The following is a 21,433-nucleotide window of genomic DNA, read 5'->3' as shown; positions in this document are numbered from 1 at the left end:
GTGGAGACATCATGGAGGCGAGGTTGTCCAACTCCCATACAAGTCCCATTTAGGACTTGCCCACTGCCCCACTTGGGACTAGGGACTTGGGATCAGGAATATGCTGATGGGAGCCATGGTAATTAATTTATGGGACTAATGTGGTCACACACATTTACATACTTTCATTGGAGCTAGGAAATTTAAATTAAATAAATACATCTAAACTTTATCCAAAAGGTTTCAGAATTATTGTAAAATGCATGTCCACTTTTGGCATTCTTATCTGGTCCAGTCTATGCGACTCAAGACCCACAACTGACCTCTCAGTTCCAGGACTGTAAAAGATAAGAATATATGCTGGTCTGGCCAATGACACCCACATCCCTTTAATAACATTTTACTCACACAATCCCTCTTCTATTGCCTACCAGAGGTTCACGGTCACATCTGCAGAACGAATAAAAGCATTCCCCAAACCTGTCACCCAATCTAAGTTTGGTCTCCAGATGTGGAGGACACTGCATCGTGAGCAGCAAATGGATCTTTCAATTTAAAATCCTGTATAAGTAAATAACTGATGAAGTAAATATCCTGTATACGTAAATTACTCAATAAACAAATGGCAGTTACAACAAATTAATCACAAATTAATATTTGTTGGTGTTGCTTTGGAACTGACAGGTCCGCCCCAGGTTACTGCAGGAGTTGCCAAGAACTATTCGTAACCCAAACAGTTCACGTGGAAATTGTGAAATGAGTTCCCACCAGCAAACCCATCCCACCAGTCTCCTAAATACTGGGTGTACACAAGTTGGGCATTTGTAAGTTGCGGGGTTTATGTATACTCTACGACCATTAAACCTCGGAGAATGTGGTGAATTGATCCCCTTGACTGATGAAAGTGGTAACATTTTGACGGGCTCTATGCCATCCATTCCATAGAGATCATGAACCATGAGACAAGGGGAAATTGTCTTTTCTCCTCCTGCCAAGGCACAACATCCAAATAAGCATGCTTACTTGCAACTGTCTTTGGGCAGTGATCAGGAGCCAAAACCATCCATGACTCATCTCCTGAATTAAGATTCAAATTGTGACATGGACTCCCACTTATTTCACATTGCCAATTCCCGCTGCAGTTGAGATAAGCTATCTCAAAGTTGAACCCAGAACATTTAGCTCTACATCTTGATTGATCAGGAATCTCAATGTGACAAAGCTCTCCGAGGGAGGGAAGTGGGCCAATTGACTACTGAAATAACCAACATTTAAATGCAACACTTTGAAAGTATGTGTGCTAGTACCAGTTTTTAAAATGCATATCTTTCTGCAATATACTGTATGATAGATAACACACCACATTAAATGACCCATCTCCACTGGGCAACACTGATATATATATCAGCACAACCAGGCAATAATGCAGTAATGTTTGGATTTTGAGGTCATACGCTAGTTAAGATTTAAATTTGTGCCAGCTTAAATTCTGGCGTTGCTACTGGATATTTGGCACACATTCAGTCACTATGTCACATTCCAACAAACTACATACACTTTCCATTGTGGGGTCCACTCTTGCCCTTTTCTTCCTGGGTGGTTGTGGAGTTTCACTGGTGCTACTTCCATCACCAGCTGTGGGGGCTAAAATAAAAAAAGTTAAACACCTTACATTCAGGCAATTTACTGCAACAAAACAGCATTGGTACTTAAAAAAAAAAATTGCAAGTAATTGTCTAATTCATCTGAAAGTTACAAAACAGCGACAGTTTGCAGACAGGACTGTCAAAGGTTTAGGCCAATGTATAATTTGTACAATCACCTGGTTAACCACTGATGCAGTGTTACACAAGCTGCCCAGAAAAATGGTCAAACCAATCAAAGGAAGCTGTAGCCATCAGAATTAAATGACCCATCTCCACTGGGCAACATCCAAGATGAATACCAGCAGTCAATCCTGAATGTGCTTGATTAATAAGAGTAGACATCAGGTCGGCAGTTTGAAGACTATTCCAAAGAGAGGAATCCAATATTTATCAGCTTACTTCATTCTGCAAATCCTCCAAACCCCAAGCCCAAAATATTTATTGGATCTTGGATATCTGCAGAGGAAGCTGCCATTTGATTCGCCGTCAATAAACATGCTCCCCCCCCACCCCCGCTGTGGATATAGCCTTCACCCATATCTCCCATGGCCCACAGTTCTATCCTCGCTCCCCTTCCCTCCAGAAGGAACAAGGATAGAGCTATCCTGGTCCTGGTTGTCACCTTTCACCCCACCAATCTCCACATCCAATACATCATTCCCTGACCTTTCTTCCAACTGCCGGAGACCCGGGTTCAATCCCGACTATGGGTGCCGTCTGTACAGTTTGTACGTTCATCCCTTAACCTGCGTGGGTTTTCTCCGAGATCTTCAGTTTCCTCCCACACTCCAAAGATGTACAGGTATGTATGTTAATTGCTTTAATGTAGGTTAAATGTAAAAATTGTCCCTAGTGGATGCAGGATAGTGGTAATGTGCGGGGATCACTGGTCGGCGCGAACCCAGTGGGACAAAGGGCCCGTTTCCACGCTGTATCTCTAAACTAAACTAAAACTTCAACATAACTTCACTCCCAGTCACATGGTGAGGTACTTCATTCGGTCATCCCTCCTGATCTTATCTGTCCCCTCCCCGGGTACGTTCCCTTAAGACGACAGGAGGTGTCATACACCACTGTCCCTACACCACCTCTCACCTCTATCTTGTCCCTACACCACCTCTCACCTCTATTTTGGCAGTTTTTCCTGCAGTTTTTCCAGCTGAGGCAGAAGTTAACATGCACCTCTTCAAACCCTGTCTACTGCATCCGTTGTTCTCAATGTGCTTTCTGTTACATCTAAGCATAGACCAGGTGAACATTTTGCCAAACACCTGCGCTCAGCCAACCAAGGCCTGCTAGATCTCCCAGTTGTTAACCATTTTCATTCCCCTTCTCATTCACATGTTGACCTTTTTAATCTTGGCCTCCTCCATTGCCAGAGTGAGGCCACAGGAAAACTTGGAACAGCACCTTGTATTCTGCTTGGGTAGCTTGAACCCAAATGGTATGAACTTTGAATTCCCTAATTTCACGTAGTACCCACCCACCTTCTTTCCCTTTCCCCCACCCTGTCGCGCACTAACATTTCCCAGCACTTCCCACCCCATCCAAGCTACCCAGTTCGTTTTCCATCCTCTGTACGCTTATCTACCGTCCCCTTTCACCCATATCCGGCTACACATTTCATTCCTCTTTCCTTATCTGACAGCCTTTTGCCCCCTTTTTACCTGTAGACTTTGTCACTTACTCCACCCATCTGCCAATCAACACCCCCATCTTTATCCACCTATCACTTGCCAGACTTTGTCCCACACCATCACTTTTCTAGCTTTCTCCCTCGTTCCATCAGTCTGAAGAAGAGCCCCTACCCAGATCATCATCTGTCCATTCCCACCATCAATGCTGCCAAGTTCCTCCTGCACATTGTTTTTTACTCAAGTTTCCAGCATCTGTGATCACCTCTGTTGGCTCCAAGTCATGTTTGGTCCCAGGGCACCAGCTTTATTATAATTAGCAACTTTTCTGGTAGTCCTCTGGATCCTAACAATTACATTAAAAAGTTTCTCCCATTTGTTCTTCTGCAGTTCATAATCTGGGCTCTATTGATCCATTCTCCAAAGAGAATGTTTTTTTCCTCTAATTCCATCACATATTGAAAATTAAAAAAGGCCAATATTGTTTGCCCTTCTGAAAGCTTTAAGAGAAATTCATCAGTCACCAATCTTTTCCCTGTACAGCTTCAGCCACACAAATGAAGAAATCGGGAAGGCAGTGATAATGATGATCACGTGAAACTGGTTTTAACACCATCACCTGCGTCAGACCTATATTCAGCTATTAAATCCCAGTATTATACAGTTCAATACTCTAACAAAATGGCAAAAGGCTATGCAACTGAGAAAACAGTTAAATGCACTAATGGATGCTCCTCAAAATGAAAAACTAGACAATGAAATAATTTGACCTATCATTTCAATAATTGACACCAGTGCTACAGCTAAATCAATTAAGCACTGTAGGTTACAGTTTGTGTAATACATAGAAGATGCATCTATGATTAATAATTTTGAAAAGACTGGGATGTTGTTCTATGTATCATTCCAAAGGCATCAGTTTGTAATGGTATCATTATATTTCCAAGACCAAACATCACTAAGAGTCAAAAACAACCCTATTCATACAGAAGCAAGATGGGGACTTCTGGTTAGCATCTCATTTGTACGAGTGACAGTCTCAGGCTTTTATTGCTCAAGTATCTGATCAATAATCACAGCTGACACCAGTAAGAAACTAACTCAAGATCTTGTATGTAAGCAATAACATTTGTCAATTGTTTGAAGGTTCTATACAATACCAAAGATTTGAATCATAAGTTTTAAGCAAGCTTACCTTTCTGTTTATTCTTCTTTGTTTTTCTGAAAAAAAATAAAAAATTATGAATTGTATGAATTGTAAATGCGATTCTTCAGTCTCAATGAAAAAACACTATCGAATAGTAAGCCGGCAAATAGATTTTTACTGCAAAGTAAAAAATGCAAGAGCATTTACACCTTGCACTATATTCAGGACATTAGCATGAGAAATCAAAACTATATGTTTTCATTGCAACAGACACATTATCTTATTTAATAATCTTGCTGAAACAGTTTCTTAACTTACTTTCTGCTGGTTGGGGACATGGGGATTATGTCACTGCTGCAATAGACATTTCTACTTCCTATTCCTGAAATGTCACGCTCTCCCCTTTACATAGACATTGAAGAGGCTGCCAGAGCAAACATTCACTTGGAACACATCCCATTAGCATTATTCTCATTGATGAGCAAGTAACAATTACAAAAATGATTGTGCTACCCTTGAACTGGTGCCAAATGCTTTAATTCCATTTACGGCATTTTCTCTGTATGATTTTACATTTCATTTAGATATTCAATGCTATTGAAGTTATTGCTCATTTTTCAACTCACCTTGCAAGATGTTCATTTTCCAACATGTGCACGTAAAATATTTCTATGAATGTTTGCAATTTCTCTCAAATCATCCACTTAACAATTCGAGCAAACTTACAAGGTTAACAACATTTGTGCCAAATTTTTATCCTAATATATTGGCAGGTGGAACATGCAGACAATCTATCTACCTACACGAAGGCAATGAAAGAAGGATGACGATAGGACACATCAAATGTTTACTCTTCCTTACCTTGAAGAGTTTCCAATGGAAACAACAAAAATGTTATTGTAAAATTCTCTCGGCTAAGGTCCCAAAACATTCTCCTTTCGCAGTTGTGTATTAGGGTCAACTGACGGAGTGCTTGAAAAGTACAAGGACATTTCAAAGGAACTTTTTGAAAGTTGTGTTCAGTAGTTTATTTAAAAATCCAAGCAAAACCTTCCTCAAATCAGAATGCCCCAAATATCAGTGTTTAAAAAACCCATCTCATCCACCAGAGATGAGCATTATGAATCTGCAAGTATACAGATATTTTAACAATAGATGCAAACCTAATTCTTCAGTAGACTTTGGCATGCTGTCAAATAATCTCTTGAGTTCCTGCACGTGTATAGTGGAAAGCATACCGGCCTGGTTCAGTAACTCAAATGTTGAAAAACAAACGAGGCTATAGAAAGTAGTGGACATTGCCCAATCCAGCAAAGGGACCTCCCCGCAAAGGGATCTACAGGAAAACTGCATCAATGCAGCAGCTAATATCAAAAAACCCTCACCACCCTGGACACACTCTCATCTCACTACAGCCGGTAGGAAGATTATACAAAGATTTGAGAACAGTTACCGCCAGGTTCAAGACCAGCTTCTCCCCATCAACCATTCGGCTCTTGAACCACTCTGCACAAACCTACCATTATGGATTTTGCATACGGTTGATTTATGTATTTCAGCTTGCACTATTGTGGTCTGGTTACCCATTATAACTGACAAAGATACAATAAACAATTATACAATAAGTTATTTGATGTGTGGTTGCATTGATGTGCTTGTAGAGTTGCAGTTGGTAAGAATTTCATTGTTCTGGTCCTGATGCACTTGACAATTGAGCGCTTGACTTTCCTCTATTCAATCCAAACTGTCCACATTAATGCTCTGCAGGAGTTATCTCCCACTCCACCTCAAAACATCACCATTTTCTTTCAAGGCTTTCGCCCTTATTTATCTACATTCTATATAATGCATCCATGCCAATGGCCTCAAACCCACAATGTGGAGGTGAATTCTTGAATCTTATTACAATAGAAATTCTCTTGATATTTATTATGATATATTGATAGGTCCAAGTCACTTACATTTCAACATTCTTTTGTTGCATGGTGGAAGTCTTCTTGGCTGGTGCAGTGCCCCTCATCTTGCCCTCTGCCCATTGCTCTCTAAATAGTTTAAAATAAAATCACAAGGAATGAAGCGCTGCTCAAACACCAGCATTAATAGTTTGGAGATACATTAACTTATACATCATTAAATATTCACGTTTCACGTCATCATCTTCAACAATCCATTGTAAACTGTTTTGTTCACATTAAAATTGAAAGTACACCATGGCAAACTCTCAGTATAATCATATTCTGCTCATAACATGCTTGGCCAATACTTCAATTAGTCCACAAGCTGTTACCAGACTCTAATGCTTTACCCTCCACTATCATATTGTAGCAAGGCAAGTTGTATTTCAAGCAGCCAGATTTTAAAAAGCACCATCGTCTATAAAATACTTTAGGATATGGAAATTGTGAAAGTCAATTTGTAAATAAGTCGCTCTTCTGCTTTACATAAGTTTACAATTGCATTTTGTCCTTAATAATTCTAAGTTTCAAAATGGGAAATTATATCATTTTTTCGTTTGAGTTACACAACGCAGAAACAGGTCCTTCAGCTCAGTATCCAAGTCGACTGCCATTTACTCCAATCCCGTTTTATTCTTCCAATATTCCTGGCAACCCTCCCAAGTTTCAATAAGTCACCTGCATAGCAGATAGCCATTTGACAGTAGCCAATTAATCTGCCAATAAAGTCTTTGAAAATGGGAGAAAATTGAAGCACTGGGAGGAAACCTATCTCACGAGAAAGTGCAGATTCCATACAGACAGCACTAGAAATCAGAATTGAACAAAAGTTGTTGGAACTCAGACAGCAGGCCTAATCATTGCACCCCCCTTCCCTTTTAATTATTGTTGTTTTACTTAGACTTCTCGGACAGTTTTCAATTCGGATATAGAATGGCATAACGAATTTTGGTCAGCTCTTCTTGTACTTATTGTAACAGTGTGTCCAGTTTTCTTTGATAATGCTTCCTGAAGTGTTTGAAGACATTTTATTATGTTATAGAGGCTATATCGAGATTGCTGCTTGCCCAACCAGTTGAAGAAAATGTTGGCTTTATCCTAAAATGTTTATTCCCCAAGTCCCTTGGCCAATAAGTTTAATTCCTTCTTTCATCAGTTCCGCTCACATACTCACTGATTAGCCTTTTGTAGTTCTTTCTGCTTTTGCAGGTTTGTGTCCACATACTTCAGCACTCTGCTTTCTGGAACCCATTCATCCCAACTAAAAAGAGAGAGAGAAAGTAATAAGACAAGACGAAAGCAAAGTACTAGAAAATCTTCACAATTGACAATTGAAGATTACAGGTCTAAACGTTGTGTCTTTTTTTTAAGGAAATCTGGCAGTCAGAAGAAGTTTTTAAAAGCTAATTTATACTTATCAATCGTGAAAAGAATTAATACCTACACCTCATTAGAAATAACAAGAATTTAAAATAATCAGCAACTTTTAGAGCAAATTTAAAATAAGCCCGACTTCACTCTACTTATCCCAGCAAAACACAGCAATGTATACGTTATGCCTGTAAAAAGGGAAATGCAATTTACCATCACGTCTCAATAGGATAATTAATTGCCTGTTACATGGTGCAACTCAAATCACCGCAGGCAGACTAAGTACAAGGCCCTTCTTGCCCCATCACAATCAGTAGGTTGCGAAGGGGTGACAAACACATACATTTTCAGCTACCCAACTCAAGTCCCATCATTTTCACACTTGGATGCCAGCAATTTGAAGCTGGCATCCAAGATCCCCTCCAGGAAGGGCACAGATAAAATTTAAGTAGATTCACAGCACCAAAAGTTCACCTCATGGTTCCTGCAGTATTGCTTCACACAAACAAGAAAAACAATTCTAAGGAGACGTCGCACATAGTGTAAAACAGTGAAAATGATAGGAAAAGATGTTTTGAGAAAGAGAATGAGTGCTAGGAAGGATGGCCAATGATGTGTGGCCAGAAGCTTGACTGAATATGAAAGATAAAGTTAGCTTAAACGAGAGAATGCATTGGAATATCATTGAACAGGGTTCAATGGTATTCAATGGTTCAAATACCATCGGGTTAAAAACAGCAAGAATTTAGGCCTTGTAGTTGGGTTCTGAAGTCATATATCAGCAACAGGATATCTCTTCACAGCTTGAAAAGGTGAAGAGAGAATATTCCGCTCCATGTCTTGCTAATTCTTGCACACACTGCATTGATCATTCCATACACAGAACCAGCCAAACAGCAACCATGATACAGATACAGAATTTCCTTATTTTCCCCAACCCAAATGAGCTATCAACCTTTGCTCAGGAATTACTTGCTACCCAATGATATTTTGACCTGCCACAGACAACAGTTATTCAGCCTCCATTTGCTTCAGTCTTTCATGTTCTATCAAGCTGCTGTTCTCATATTCCCCACATCATTCCATACATTACACAGCCGGTGATCCAATCCAGTACAATTCCCACACAAACATTTGCTATAACCATCCCATGCTCCGAACTTAACTTGCATATTCAATCAAGCTTTCTGCAAACATCATTGGTATCCTTCCAAAGGATGCCCCTACTTCTCAGCACACATTCCTATCACTTCCGCTGAGCCTCAGAAATCTGCTACTGAGCCCCTTCTATTCATTGTGCAGCTGTCTGGCAATAACTTGAATACAGACAACAATGCCCATTTATGTCTCCCATCATGACTACTCCCAAGACAGCTAGACGTATTTGTCCAACATCCCGTATAGGATGAGTCACAGCTTCCCGCAGTTTAATGCAACAAAAGTGAAGTCATTCTTGTCCCTTTTCAGCGACAAAAGCCCACAGGACTCAATACCGTCAACCATCTGATTGGTGGAAGCCGTTTCTTTTCATGAAAATTAAGACAGGCAAAGTTGAACCACAAATGAAGTAGTTTCTCTGGAAGTGACAAAGCAGAACGAGTGGGCCATCTGGCTTTCTTCCATCCTGTATGATTCTATGAATAAGAGATCTGATTTTTTTAAATTATAAGTTATGAAGAGATTTGATCAAATGAACAGAGCAGTCTGCAGCTAGACGACATCTATTTATGACTTGACAAACAGAAGAAATGAAAGATTACCAACTCAAAACAATAACTCTGCTTCTCTCGTTCCATACTGCATGACGACTCAGGTGCTTCCAGCTGAATTTTTTGGTGGAAGTTGTAATTGCAGAGGGTTGTCCTGATATGCAACCCCACATCAAAAGGTGGAATGACGCAGATTGAATAAGTTTTTAACTATATAACCTCGTCGCCTGTACCCATCTATCACTTACCAGGCTTTGACCTGCCCCCACCTTTCACTCTTCCCCCCCCCCCTCCTCCAACTACAATCAGTCTGAAGAAGGGTCCCATCACAAAACATCTCCTATCCATGTCCTCCCCTGATGCTGCCTGACACACTCCATCACATTTGCGGGTTTTATTTCAGGTTTTAACGAGTGTATAATTATTTTTAGAAGTGAGCACACCATAAAACACGATATGGAGGATGGACACAAAATGCTGAAGGAACTCAGGGTGATAGGCAGCATCTCTGGAGAGAAGGAATGGGTGACTCTTCAGGTCGAGACCCTTCTTCTGACTGAGTCAGGGGAGAGGAAAACTGGAGATATGGATGGGTATAACAAGAATGTAAGGTGTGAAAATGACAGATCAAAGCAGACGCTGATCAAGGAAATGTAGAATGGTTCTCCATTGGCTGTGGGGAAGGTGAGAGCAAGGCATACAAACAGTAAAATGAAACAGGACGGTGAAACTAGTCGGAAAACTAGGATGGGGACGGACAGAGAGAGAAGGGATGCAAGGATTACTTGAAGTTAGAGAAATCAATATTCATACCGCTGGGTTGTAAGCTGCCCAAGCGAAATACGAGGTGCTGTTCCTCCAATTTGCATTTGGCCTCACTCTGACAATGGAGGAGATCCAGGACAAAAGTCAGTATGGGAATGGGAAGGAGAGTTAAAGTGTTTAGCGACCGGGAGATCACATAGGCCCAGGCGCACTGAGTGGAGGTGTTCAGCGAAACGATCACTGAGTCAGTGGTTGGTCTCACCAAAATATAGAAGTCCACACCTGGAACCACAAGTTCTTCTATAAACCCAATGAAGGCAGAAAGGTTCAAAAGGTTATTGCCTGCACAGCAAAGTCCAATGAGTCAGTATTTAATTTCATTACAGCTGCATTTAATCTGGGCTGCTTGCTAGAATTTGACTCACCTCCGGCGCGGCCTAAAATATGCCGCGGGGTTTTTCTCTGCTGGGCGGGGGCTTCAATGTCGGGAGCCACGACCGCCCCGACGTGCAGCAACAGCGGCAGCGTGTTCGCCCGCCCCGGATCGGACTTATCATTGGCGGAGCCGGCCGTCTTCGGAGGCTGCGGGAGCGGCTGGGACTCGCCTTAGGCCAGCCCGCTGCGGACCGTCCGGCGCGGCCTCCAACCACAACAACCTGGCCGCGGGAGAAGACGGCAGGAGAAGGGAAAGACATTGTGGCCTTCCATCACAGTGAGGAGAGGACTGGAGGAGACTCACTGTGATGGATGTTTCTTTGATGGATGTTTCTTTTTTTGTGTGTTTTTGGGGTTGTGTAATTTTAATGCCTATTTAATGCTTTTATTGTTGGACTGTGGGTGACTGAATTTCGTCTAATATTGGATGACAAATAAAGCTATCTTGAATCTTGAATATTGAGCCGAGCTGTACATGTGGTGGGATTGCTGTAATTCACCGACAGGACTTCAAGATCAGCCTCATCTCCATCTCATCTGCTCCTTCATTTGAACACCTGGCTTTCAAACTCTCTGGCCACACACAATTAGTCATGGCAGTTGTCTACCGCCCTCCCAAACCACACCCATCATTCCTTTCTGACTTCTCTGACTTTCTGACCCAGTTCTGTTCTCTCTCCCCCTCAATCCTCCTCCTCGGTGATTTCAACATCCATATGGACTCCACTGACTCCACAATAACTGCTGACTTCACTGAAATACTCAACTGCTTTAACCTCACTCAACACATCAATTTTCCCACCCATAACCGTGGGCACATTCTGGACCTTGTCTGCTCCACTGGACTAAATCTACATCACCTCTCTGGCTCCGACCCCACCCTCTCTGATCACTTAGCCATCACCATGTCCGTCAACATTCCCACCCCAGCTCCAAGGCAAAAACGCAAAATCAACTTCCGTAAGCTGAACTCTGTTTCACCTACCTCGCTCTCATCCTCCCTCTCTGAAATAATGTCCGCCTCTCCCTTCGTTGACCTCCACAGCCCCTCTGACCTCACTGACTACTACAACCACACTCTCTCCTCCTGCCTCGACCAGCTTGCACCTATAAAAACCAAAACAGTTTCCTTCACCCACTCTGCTCCCTGGTTTACCCCCGAACTCCGCATGATGAAAACTCATGCCCGCCAACTTGAAAGACTCCGCAACAAAACAGGTCTCACAATTCACTCCCAAGCCTACAAAGACCACCTGCAGCACTACAAAGATGCCCTCTCCCGCGCCCACTCCACCTACTACTCTCAAATAATTCACTCTGGCTCCGGAAACCCAAAAGCACTCTTCTCTACAATAAACAAACTCCTCAGCCCCCTGGACACCATCTCCCAATCATTCACAGTTGACAAATGCACCACTTCCCTTTCATTCTTCCAAAGCAAAATAGACAGCATCTACAGCACCTTAACCACCAACGCACCTGCTCCCCCACAAACCACCTGCCCCCCCTTATCCTGTCAACCCCTGCCTCAGTTCTCCCCAGTCTCCACCACCGACCTCTCTGACCTCTTCACAGGAATAAAAACTACCACCTGCTCTCTGGACCCCATCCCCTCCAGCTTTGTCAAGGCCTGCCTTCCTGCTCTCTCTCCACTTATCACTGCAACAATAAACTCCTCCACTGGCATCGTCCCGCCATCCCTCAAAATCGCTGCTGTCACCCCCATTCTGAAAAAACCTGGTCTAAACCCTGACACCCCAAACAACTTCAGACCAATCTCCAACCTACCCTTTCTGTCCAAAGTTTTGGAACGTGCTGTAGCTTCCCAACTCAAATACCACCTCTCTACCAATAACCTGTATGAAACCTTCCAATCCGGATTCCGCTCCAACCACTGTACTGAAACTGCGCTCCTCAAAATCACAAACGACCTTTTCCTCTCCTCCGACGCTGGCAACCTCAACATCCTCATCCTACTTGACCTCAGCGCCGCCTTTGACACCATAAATCACTCCATTCTCCTCACCCGACTTGAAACCTCCTTTAACATCACCGGCACAGCCCTATCCTGGTTCAAATCTTACCTCTCTGACAGGCACCAGTTCATCTCCATTAACAACTGTAAATCCCCCACCGCTCCCCTCCCCCAAGGTGTCCCCCAAGGCTCAGTCCTTGGCCCCCTCCTCTTCATCCTCTACCTGTTCCCCCTTGGTCAATTAATCCGCCATCATGGTCTCAACTTCCACTGCTTCGCCGATGATATCCAGCTCCTCATCTCCACCAAGTCAATCTCCACCACCACACACTCTACACTGACAAACTGCATCACTGAAATAAAATCTTGGCTTCAATCAAATTTCCTCAAACTCAACTGCAACAAATCTGAAATCAACATCATTGGTCCAAAAACGCTCACCAAATCCACCCAAAACTTCATCCTCAATATTGATGGTCTCCCAGTATCCACCTCCCCTCACATCCAGAATCATCTTTGATCAAACCCTCTCCTTCGACAAACACATCAAACACATCACAAAGACAGCCTTCTTCCACCTCAAAAACATTGCCCGTCTCCGTCCGTCCCTCTCCTTCACAGCTGCAGAAACCCTCATCCACGCCTTCATCACCTCCCGTCTGGACTACTGCAACAGCCTCCTCTATGGCTCACCCTCAAAAATCATCAGTAAACTTCAATACATTCAAAACTCCGCTGCCCGTCTACTCACGCACTCACGCACTCCCCGATCCGTGACCATATCACCCCCGTCCTTTACCATCTCCACTGGCTCCCCATCCCCCAGAGAATCCAGTATAAAATCCTCCTCATGACCTACAAAGCCCTCCATAACCTGGCCCCATCCTACCTGACTGACCTCCTCCACAGGCACACTCCCACCTGCACCCTCCGCTCTGCTGCTGCCAATCTCCTGTCCCCCCCCCCCCATCCGGACCAAACTCAGATCCTGGGGGGACAGGGCTTTCTCCATCGCTGCTCCCACCCTATGGAACTCACTACCCCAAACCGTCAGAGACTCCTCACTCACCACATTCAAAACATCACTGAAGTCTCACCTCTTCAGCACTGCCTTCAACCACTGAAGGTCACCTCACCCTGTCTCCTTTCTCTGTTCATTTACTTATTTATCTATTTATTCACTTCTCTATGTTCTAGAACTCCCTGTAAAGCGTCTTTGAGTGTTTGAAAAGCACTATATAAATGTAATGCATTATTATTATTATTATTATTATGTAAAACCAAAGGCCATGCAAACAAAAGGCAATATTGTAAAATCAAGCTGCAACAAGTTTATTGGTGATAAAAGCAAACTATTCCCAAGACAGGTTTTTCTAGTTGTACAGATTCAGGGTATGATGAGAACAAATTTGCATTGCTACCATTACGTAAGATGAAATAACACTAGAATTATTTCTAGCAATTCTTTCAACACTAGCAATACCTTTCTAGATACATTAATGGGGCTGCAGATTCTAGTATATGAAGCCAAATAAGCTTGTGGTCTTAAAATTGATGATTACATAGAGACTTTAGGCTTTTAGAATTTTCTTCCTAAACCACCAACAACCAGACAAATCTGAGGACGGATTATTGTTTAGTGTCAGCTAATTGGCAATACATGTTGCAGAGTCGTGGGTTATGGAAACCAACCATTGACTTCTACAAGGGGAAGCCAGGGTTCCACATGCCAGTTGGCAGTTGAGGGAATGATTTGAGAGCATTAACATTTCGGATGACCTGTCCTCTAATCATGAAGAAGGTACACCTATGCCTCTGCTTTCTTGAAGTTTAAAGAGATTCAGCATATCACTGAATACTCTAAATTTGCTACCGATGCACAGTAAAAAGGGTCCTGACTGGTTGCATCATGGTCTGATGCGGCAATTCCAACACACAGGATCACAAGTTGCTGAGATTATTGGATTCAGCAGTCCAACATGGGCTCAGATCTCCCACCAACAAAAGATTTACACGAGGCAATGCCTCAAGAAAACACCATCTATCGTCAAGGATCCCCACCATCTGAGCAAGACCCTCATTACTTTTCATTGTATCTGTACCTCAACACACTTGTACATATGACAAACTTCACTCCACGCCGCTACCATCAGGCTAGAGGTACAGCTCCTCAAGTACCACATCATCAGGTTCAGGAACAGCTACTTTCCTACAACTATCAGATTCTTGAACGGACATGCACAACTCTAATTCTACCTCTGCAATGAAACATGATAATGCAATCTCTTGCATTACCATGAACTTGTTTCCCCATGGTGTTTTGCATTAGCTTTTCTTTTTAAACTCTTGCAAAATTTCATTCAATCCTACTAGCAGGCAAAAGGTACGGAAGCCTGAAGTTCCACACCATCAGGGACAGCTACTTTCCTACAATAATCAAGTTCTTGAACCTAGTCGCACAATCCTAGTCCTACCTCAACAATGGAACACTATGGAGTACCTCTTGCACTATCATGAATTTGTCCCCCCCCCCCAATTCTGCTTTGCACAAATGTCTTTTTTTTCTTGCAGCCTTCCTTTTTACTGTCTTCAGAATTTTGTGTGTAAATTATGTATAATTTATGTTTTCGTGTTATCCAAGTTTACACGCCTATGATGTCACTGCAAGAAAGATTTTCATTGCATCTGCACTTCACCGTACATATGCATATGACAATAAACTCAACTTAGTTTAGAGGTACAGCATGGAAAGAGGCTCTTCGGCCCGCCGAGTTTGTGCCAACCAACGATCACCCCGACACTATTTCTATCCTACACAAAGGGACAATTTACAGAAGCCAATTAATGTACAAACCTGCCTGTGGGAGGAGACTGGAGCACCCAGAGAAACCCCATGCAGTCAAAGGGAGAACGAATAAGCTTCATACAAACAGCACCTGTAGTCAGGATTGAACCCGTCTGTGGTGCTGCAAGGCAGCAACTCTGCCAATGCATTCAAGGTTGTTCCATACCCAGTTAACTATTATTTCTCAAACACTACCCAGAAAACCACTTAGCATTTGTTTTCTACAACTAATTAAAAATTATGGTACCAGATATTTTCATTTCTCCTTCCTTGTTCTACATATCTTCACACCCTCATAAAACATGCAAATCTTCAAATTATTCACACCTGTTTAACTTTGCTCTATTTCAAAGATAGTGACAGGGAAAGCAGGTGAGAGAGGTATTCTATTGTTTAAATGCAACAATTTACAATGAATTGGAGTGCATTGTCTGCAAGTTGATTCTATAACATTCAGAAGGGATCTGAAAATATAATTGGATTGAAGTCTGTGGTGGGGGAAGGGAATCATTGGACTGTATGGAAAAAGGATGCAGAAAAGCAGTCACTTCAAAAATCCATGACAATCACATTGGATCAAATCACCTCCCACTGTGATATTTGAATACGTTTGACTTACTATCTTCTCACCTTGTAAACTGGCGTTGATGTTTCACAACATTAAAGATTGCTCTACAGGATACGATAGCCACAGAATTAATTTCATCCGATTTAAACCAGTTTACATAAAGAAACGGTACTGATTTTTACCAGAATAAAATACAGCAATGAATAAAATATTTCAATTTGAAAGTCAAAATGAGATCAAGAACTCAGCGGTAGTGGAAAAAGCAGAGGCTGAATCATTTATCAACATTAATATGACACTGCATGAGAGAAGAGACAGTCCCTCAGGATCACTCAGTCCCTCAAGCATACACACTAAATAGTTTGATATTTTCAGCTTTACATCAACGTGTTAATGACATTACTTTTACAGCCAAGTTATATTTTAAAAGACTTTAATTTAACCCCAATTAGTTTGAGAAAAACAGCATGGCCCTTTGGCCCACCAAAGATAGACACAAAATGCTGGAGTAACTCAGTGGGACAGGCAGCATCTCTGGAGAGAAGGAATGGGTGACGTTTCGGGTCGAGACCCTTCTTCAGCCCACCAAGTCCATGCTGCCAATTAGTCACTAATTTCTCACTAATTCTACACTATCCCACTTTCTTATCAATTCCCCACACATTGGGCCAATTTTACTGAGCCCAACTAACCTAGAAACCTGCATGTCTTTGGGATGTGAGAGGAAACCAGTGCACCCAGAGGAAACGCACACAGTCATACAGAGAACGTGAAAAATCCACACAGGCGGGACCTAAGCCGAGGATGAAACCTTTGTCTCTGGCATTGTAAGGCAGCAGCTCTACCGACGGCATGACCGTGCTGTCATTAACCCATAGAGTTTTCCACAAGTTCATTTCTCAACTTAATTCAGCCTCCCAATGTAATTTGTATTGTGCTCCCCGATGGTGCTGGCACTTTGTACCATAGGCAGCAACAACCTTCCTACACAACAGTCCATTATTGACATTAGATAGAGTATGTCAGCAGGCTATCTGACCACTGCACTTGACCTGACCCTGGCTTCACAGTCCATGTGCAAGCACTAGTCAAGAACAGAGAATTGTTGATATTTCACTCCTAAATTCAAGGACTTTAATCAGCACAGACCAGTGGCTGAAAATATATTTCTGACACAACTGACTGCAACAAATATGAAATTCAGAATATAACATCGATATTCAGACTATTTTAAAGTTATTTCTATCACAGAACTTTCACCACTTAATTCTGAATCGTTATGAACATTAATTTTCTTGAGAATTTTTGGAGAGATTTTTATCATTCCAAACACCAAAAACAATATTATTTTTTCAGTCTTAATTAAAAATTCGAACTAGTCGTTACAATACCTGGATTCTTGACAATGCCACACATCTAAACTGTTTGAATAGGTGAAATAATAAAGAATTACATATATGGCATTTTATCTCACGAACCTATCCTATAGTTGTATATAAAGCACCCAGCAAAAATATGATGCATTTTTTAGTGTTGCCCACTGATGATGGGCACTGTGACAAGACATTATTCACCCCCAAGACAGTGTCTTCAGAATGGCATGCAGTTGCCCAAAATTGACAACAGTACTGTTGTGTTATTTCATTTTACAATAATTATAATAAAATATTCTATCATGAATTCAGATTTTATTTAATGATTTTCCATGTGTGTAAAGAAATAATGCCTTTTATATTGTCCCAATTTATCTTAAAAATCAAATTTATATACTATTATTATGTATACTAAATTTATATACTTGACATCACTGGAGCAAGCTATAGTTATCTACCCAGAATAATTTATATGCCGTTATACAAATTCTTTTCTGGGATGTATCCCCAATTCAGAGAATGAGATTACTTTATTTTTTTCTGCCAAGCAATAAATTGTACAGACACACCTATGCAAGCTACACCCTGGCTTTAACCAATGTCTAAGAACAACAAGCCATTCAATCTTTCAAACCCAACACCATATGGAAGAAGGAACTGCAGATGCTGGTTTACACTGAAGATAGAGACAAAATGCTGGAGTAACTCAGCGAGCATCTCTGGAGAGAAGGAAGGGGGGAGGTTTCAGGTCGAGACCCTTCTTCAGACCCAACCTTGTGCATTTGTCCTTTCCCCTTATGCCTTAAACCATTAGATTTAAAATTAACCACTTACATTGTGCTTCTCCAACTCAGCTCACAAGCAGAGCAAAAGAAACCCAATGACTGTTTTGTAGACCCAAAACCAACACATTCCCAAACAGCTAATTCAAAAGTACCTTGCGTCTCTGCTTCTCCCTGTAATGATCATTCATCAGGAGAAGAGAACGAAAGTGAACAGAGCCAAGGGTTGCCCTTTCATGGTGGATGGACAAGAGCTGGCATATCTTCTCACCTTTCATTCTACCATTTGAGGCCCAATCACTGCTTTGGCCAAGATCAAGAACAAGGAAGGAAACCAACTTACTGAAAGAGACTGGACACAACCTGCAGTAAACTGCAGGTAAGAAAATAGTGTAGCTTGCAAATTCTAAACTTCTGACAGCAAATTCTTATTTTTTTTATGCCACTTCAATAGTACTTGCAGGAAGTACATGCACATGGATTTGCAGTAGAATATTAAAGAAACAAAACATTTAGAACAAATGGATCTCTGTCAACCCAGAATGTTTCACTAATAGAATGCCACACAGATCAATACTGGGCCTCAGATCTTGACAGGTCATATTATTGACCAATTTTTATGAATGTGTATTGCCATCATATTTGCTGATGATAAAACTGGTTGGGAAATGAAGAGGTCAGAAGAGTGGTAAAAGCTCAATTGGACAAATGTGTGAAATGGAGTATAATAGGCAGAAAAGTAAAGATTATTAATTCTTGATAGTAGAGAAAAAGCTCTCTAAATGACAAGCCAGTAATAATGGCTTGTGCAGAAGAATTGATATACTGCTTAAATGAAATGAAAAAAACTGGTGCAGCAAATGATGATGAAGGAAAATGGGATATTACTGTGAGGAGATTAGTGCACAAATTAAGGAAGCTTTGCTGAAATTGTACAGAGCCTGATGAGACAATATCATCAGTATTGCATGCAGGCTTGGTTTCCGTTTGCAAAGATGCTTGCCTTGAAATCACTGCAGCAGGGGTTTTCCTCTAGAAACATAGAAAAATAGGTGCAGGAGTAGGCCATTCGGCCCTTCAAGCCAGCACCGCCATTCAATATGATCATGGCTGATCATCTAAAATCAGTACCCCATTCCTGATTTTTCCCCATATCCCTTGATTCTTTTCGCCCTAAGAGCTAAATCTAACTCCCTTGAAAACATCCAGTGAATTGGCCTCCACTGCCTTCCGTGGCAGAGAATTCCACAGATTCACAACTCTCTGGGTGAAAAAGTTTTTACTCAGTTCTAAATGGCTTACCCCTTATTCTTAAACTGTGACCCCTGGTTCTATACTCCCCCAATATCGGGAACATTTTTCCTGCATCTAGCTTGTCCAATCCTTGCATTTTAAATGTTTCTATAAGATTCCCTCCCATCCTTCTAAATTCCAGTGAATACAAGCCCAGTTGACACATTCTTTCCTCAGATGTTAGTCCCGCCAACCCTGGAATTAACCTGGTGAACCTAGGCTGCACTCCCTCAATAGCAATAATGTCCTTCCCCAAATTAGGAGACCAAAATTGGACACAATACTCCAGGTGCGGTTTCACCAGGGCAACTACAGTAGGACCTCCTTGCTCCTAAACTCAAATCTATGTTTTTCCATGTTTCCAAACTTTACTGACAACTTCGGAATTTTTTTTATTATTTTATCCCTGAAACTGTAGATGCATTGTCTACATACAAATCAGAGACTGTCAGTCCTTTAAGAACAAAGGAATCAAGAAACGAGTGTTGAGCAAGAAAATTATAGCAATGTGGTAAAGCATGAATCGTATCACAATCTCAAGGGGCTGTACAACTACACCCTATTTTTAAGAATTCTCGATCTCATAAATTCCACATGCAGCAACAGAATTAAGTATGCTGCTTTCTGCCATTTATCTATGTGGAGCTGAAAAGTCAAGTCAATAGAAGAAAAATCAAACAAAGGGACATTATCGTAAATCCAGTTTGAAGAAATTTGCAAACCAAGCCACAGAGGCCCATTTTCATTCTACAGTTTATATACCATGTCAATGCATCATAAAGGTTTGTAAATAGAGGAATACCTGCAAAGGGTACAAATGTTATTTCTCCCATAAACAATTGGCATAACCAAGAGGAATCTTCCAACACTGGATTTGAGTTTACCAAATTTCATATCTCTTCCACTAATGGGTTTTTCAGCCCAGAGGCAAAGATTCCAATCTTGCCTATATATTTTAGCCTATGCCGAGATAATTGTTCCTCAGTGAAAATATTAGTTAATAATTATTGACCTGTAATTTGTACAGTCTGCCTTGCAGAGAAAATGGCACTTGAAAAAGATGTTTCTTGTGGCATATGCTTGATATTATTTGGGGAACAGCCTCTCATTGAATGAGATCTTCATTCCTGCAAATTTGCAAAATAAATAGAACAGATGACATCAACACTGCCAACTTTGACTGAGAGTTGCTATTCATCCTATGGTGTTTGGGAGCAATGGTGACTTTTAAATATTGTTTCAAGTGGTGAGGATGGGACATGGAGCTCCTTCCAACAATTTAGACAATGAGAAATGTCATTGTAAAGTATGACCACCCAATGAAACTATGCATGATCACTTGCTACCTATACTCCTCCAAATCCACCCCAGCCTTGTACTTTGCCAAATTCAATTACAAAAGCCCACATGTTCCATTTGGAGGAGCCATGGAAAGGCCAGCACACACAATTGCATTTATACAGTACGTTATCAATTGCATTCTTATTACTGAACCAACAATCCTCTTCCTCTACCCCATCCAAAAAGAACATTTTCCAGCATATTCAGAAAGAGCTTCTCCCTCATTTCATAGATTATTTACATATTATACTCTTCTGTTGCATACTTAGATCAAAATGGTACAAGGAGTATTGCATACAGTTTTGGTCTCCTAATCTGAGGAAAGACATTCTTGCCATAGAGGGAGTACAGAGAAGGTTCACCAGATTGATTCCTGGGATGGCAGGACTTTCATATGAAGAAAGACTGGATAGACTCGGCTTGTACTCGCTGGAATTTAAAAGATTGAGGGGGGATCTTATAGAAACAAAATTCTTAAGGGGTTGGACAGGCTAGATGCAGGAAGATTGTTCCCGATGTTGGGGAAGTCCAGAACAAGGGGTCACAGTTTAAGGATAAGGGGGAAGTCTTTTAGGACCAAGATGAGAAAGTTTTTTTCACACAGAGAGTGGTGAA

The 21,433-nt window shown here is 41.5% G+C and overlaps 1 protein-coding gene across 2 annotated transcripts in view; it reads right to left on the bottom strand.

Moving 5' to 3' along the window:
- morf4l1 (mortality factor 4 like 1) overlaps positions 1-21,433 on the bottom strand; it is a 47,382-nt gene that overhangs the window by 16,007 nt on the left and 9,942 nt on the right. For both annotated transcript variants that reach the window (XM_078427252.1, XM_078427253.1), the window contains 4 exons: positions 7,536-7,622; positions 6,368-6,448; positions 4,455-4,480; positions 1,535-1,623 (listed from right to left, as the gene is read on the bottom strand). In XM_078427252.1, coding sequence (XP_078283378.1) covers positions 1,535-1,623; positions 4,455-4,480; positions 6,368-6,448; positions 7,536-7,622 — 283 coding nt within the window. The remainder of the gene's footprint in view (positions 1-1,534; positions 1,624-4,454; positions 4,481-6,367; positions 6,449-7,535; positions 7,623-21,433) is intronic.

The sequence above is a fragment of the Rhinoraja longicauda genome, chromosome 33 (genome assembly GCF_053455715.1).
Source record: "Rhinoraja longicauda isolate Sanriku21f chromosome 33, sRhiLon1.1, whole genome shotgun sequence".
NCBI lineage: Eukaryota > Metazoa > Chordata > Chondrichthyes > Rajiformes > Arhynchobatidae > Rhinoraja > Rhinoraja longicauda.
Note: the sequence above shows the minus strand (reverse complement) of the source record. Positions and strands in the feature narration are given on the sequence as shown.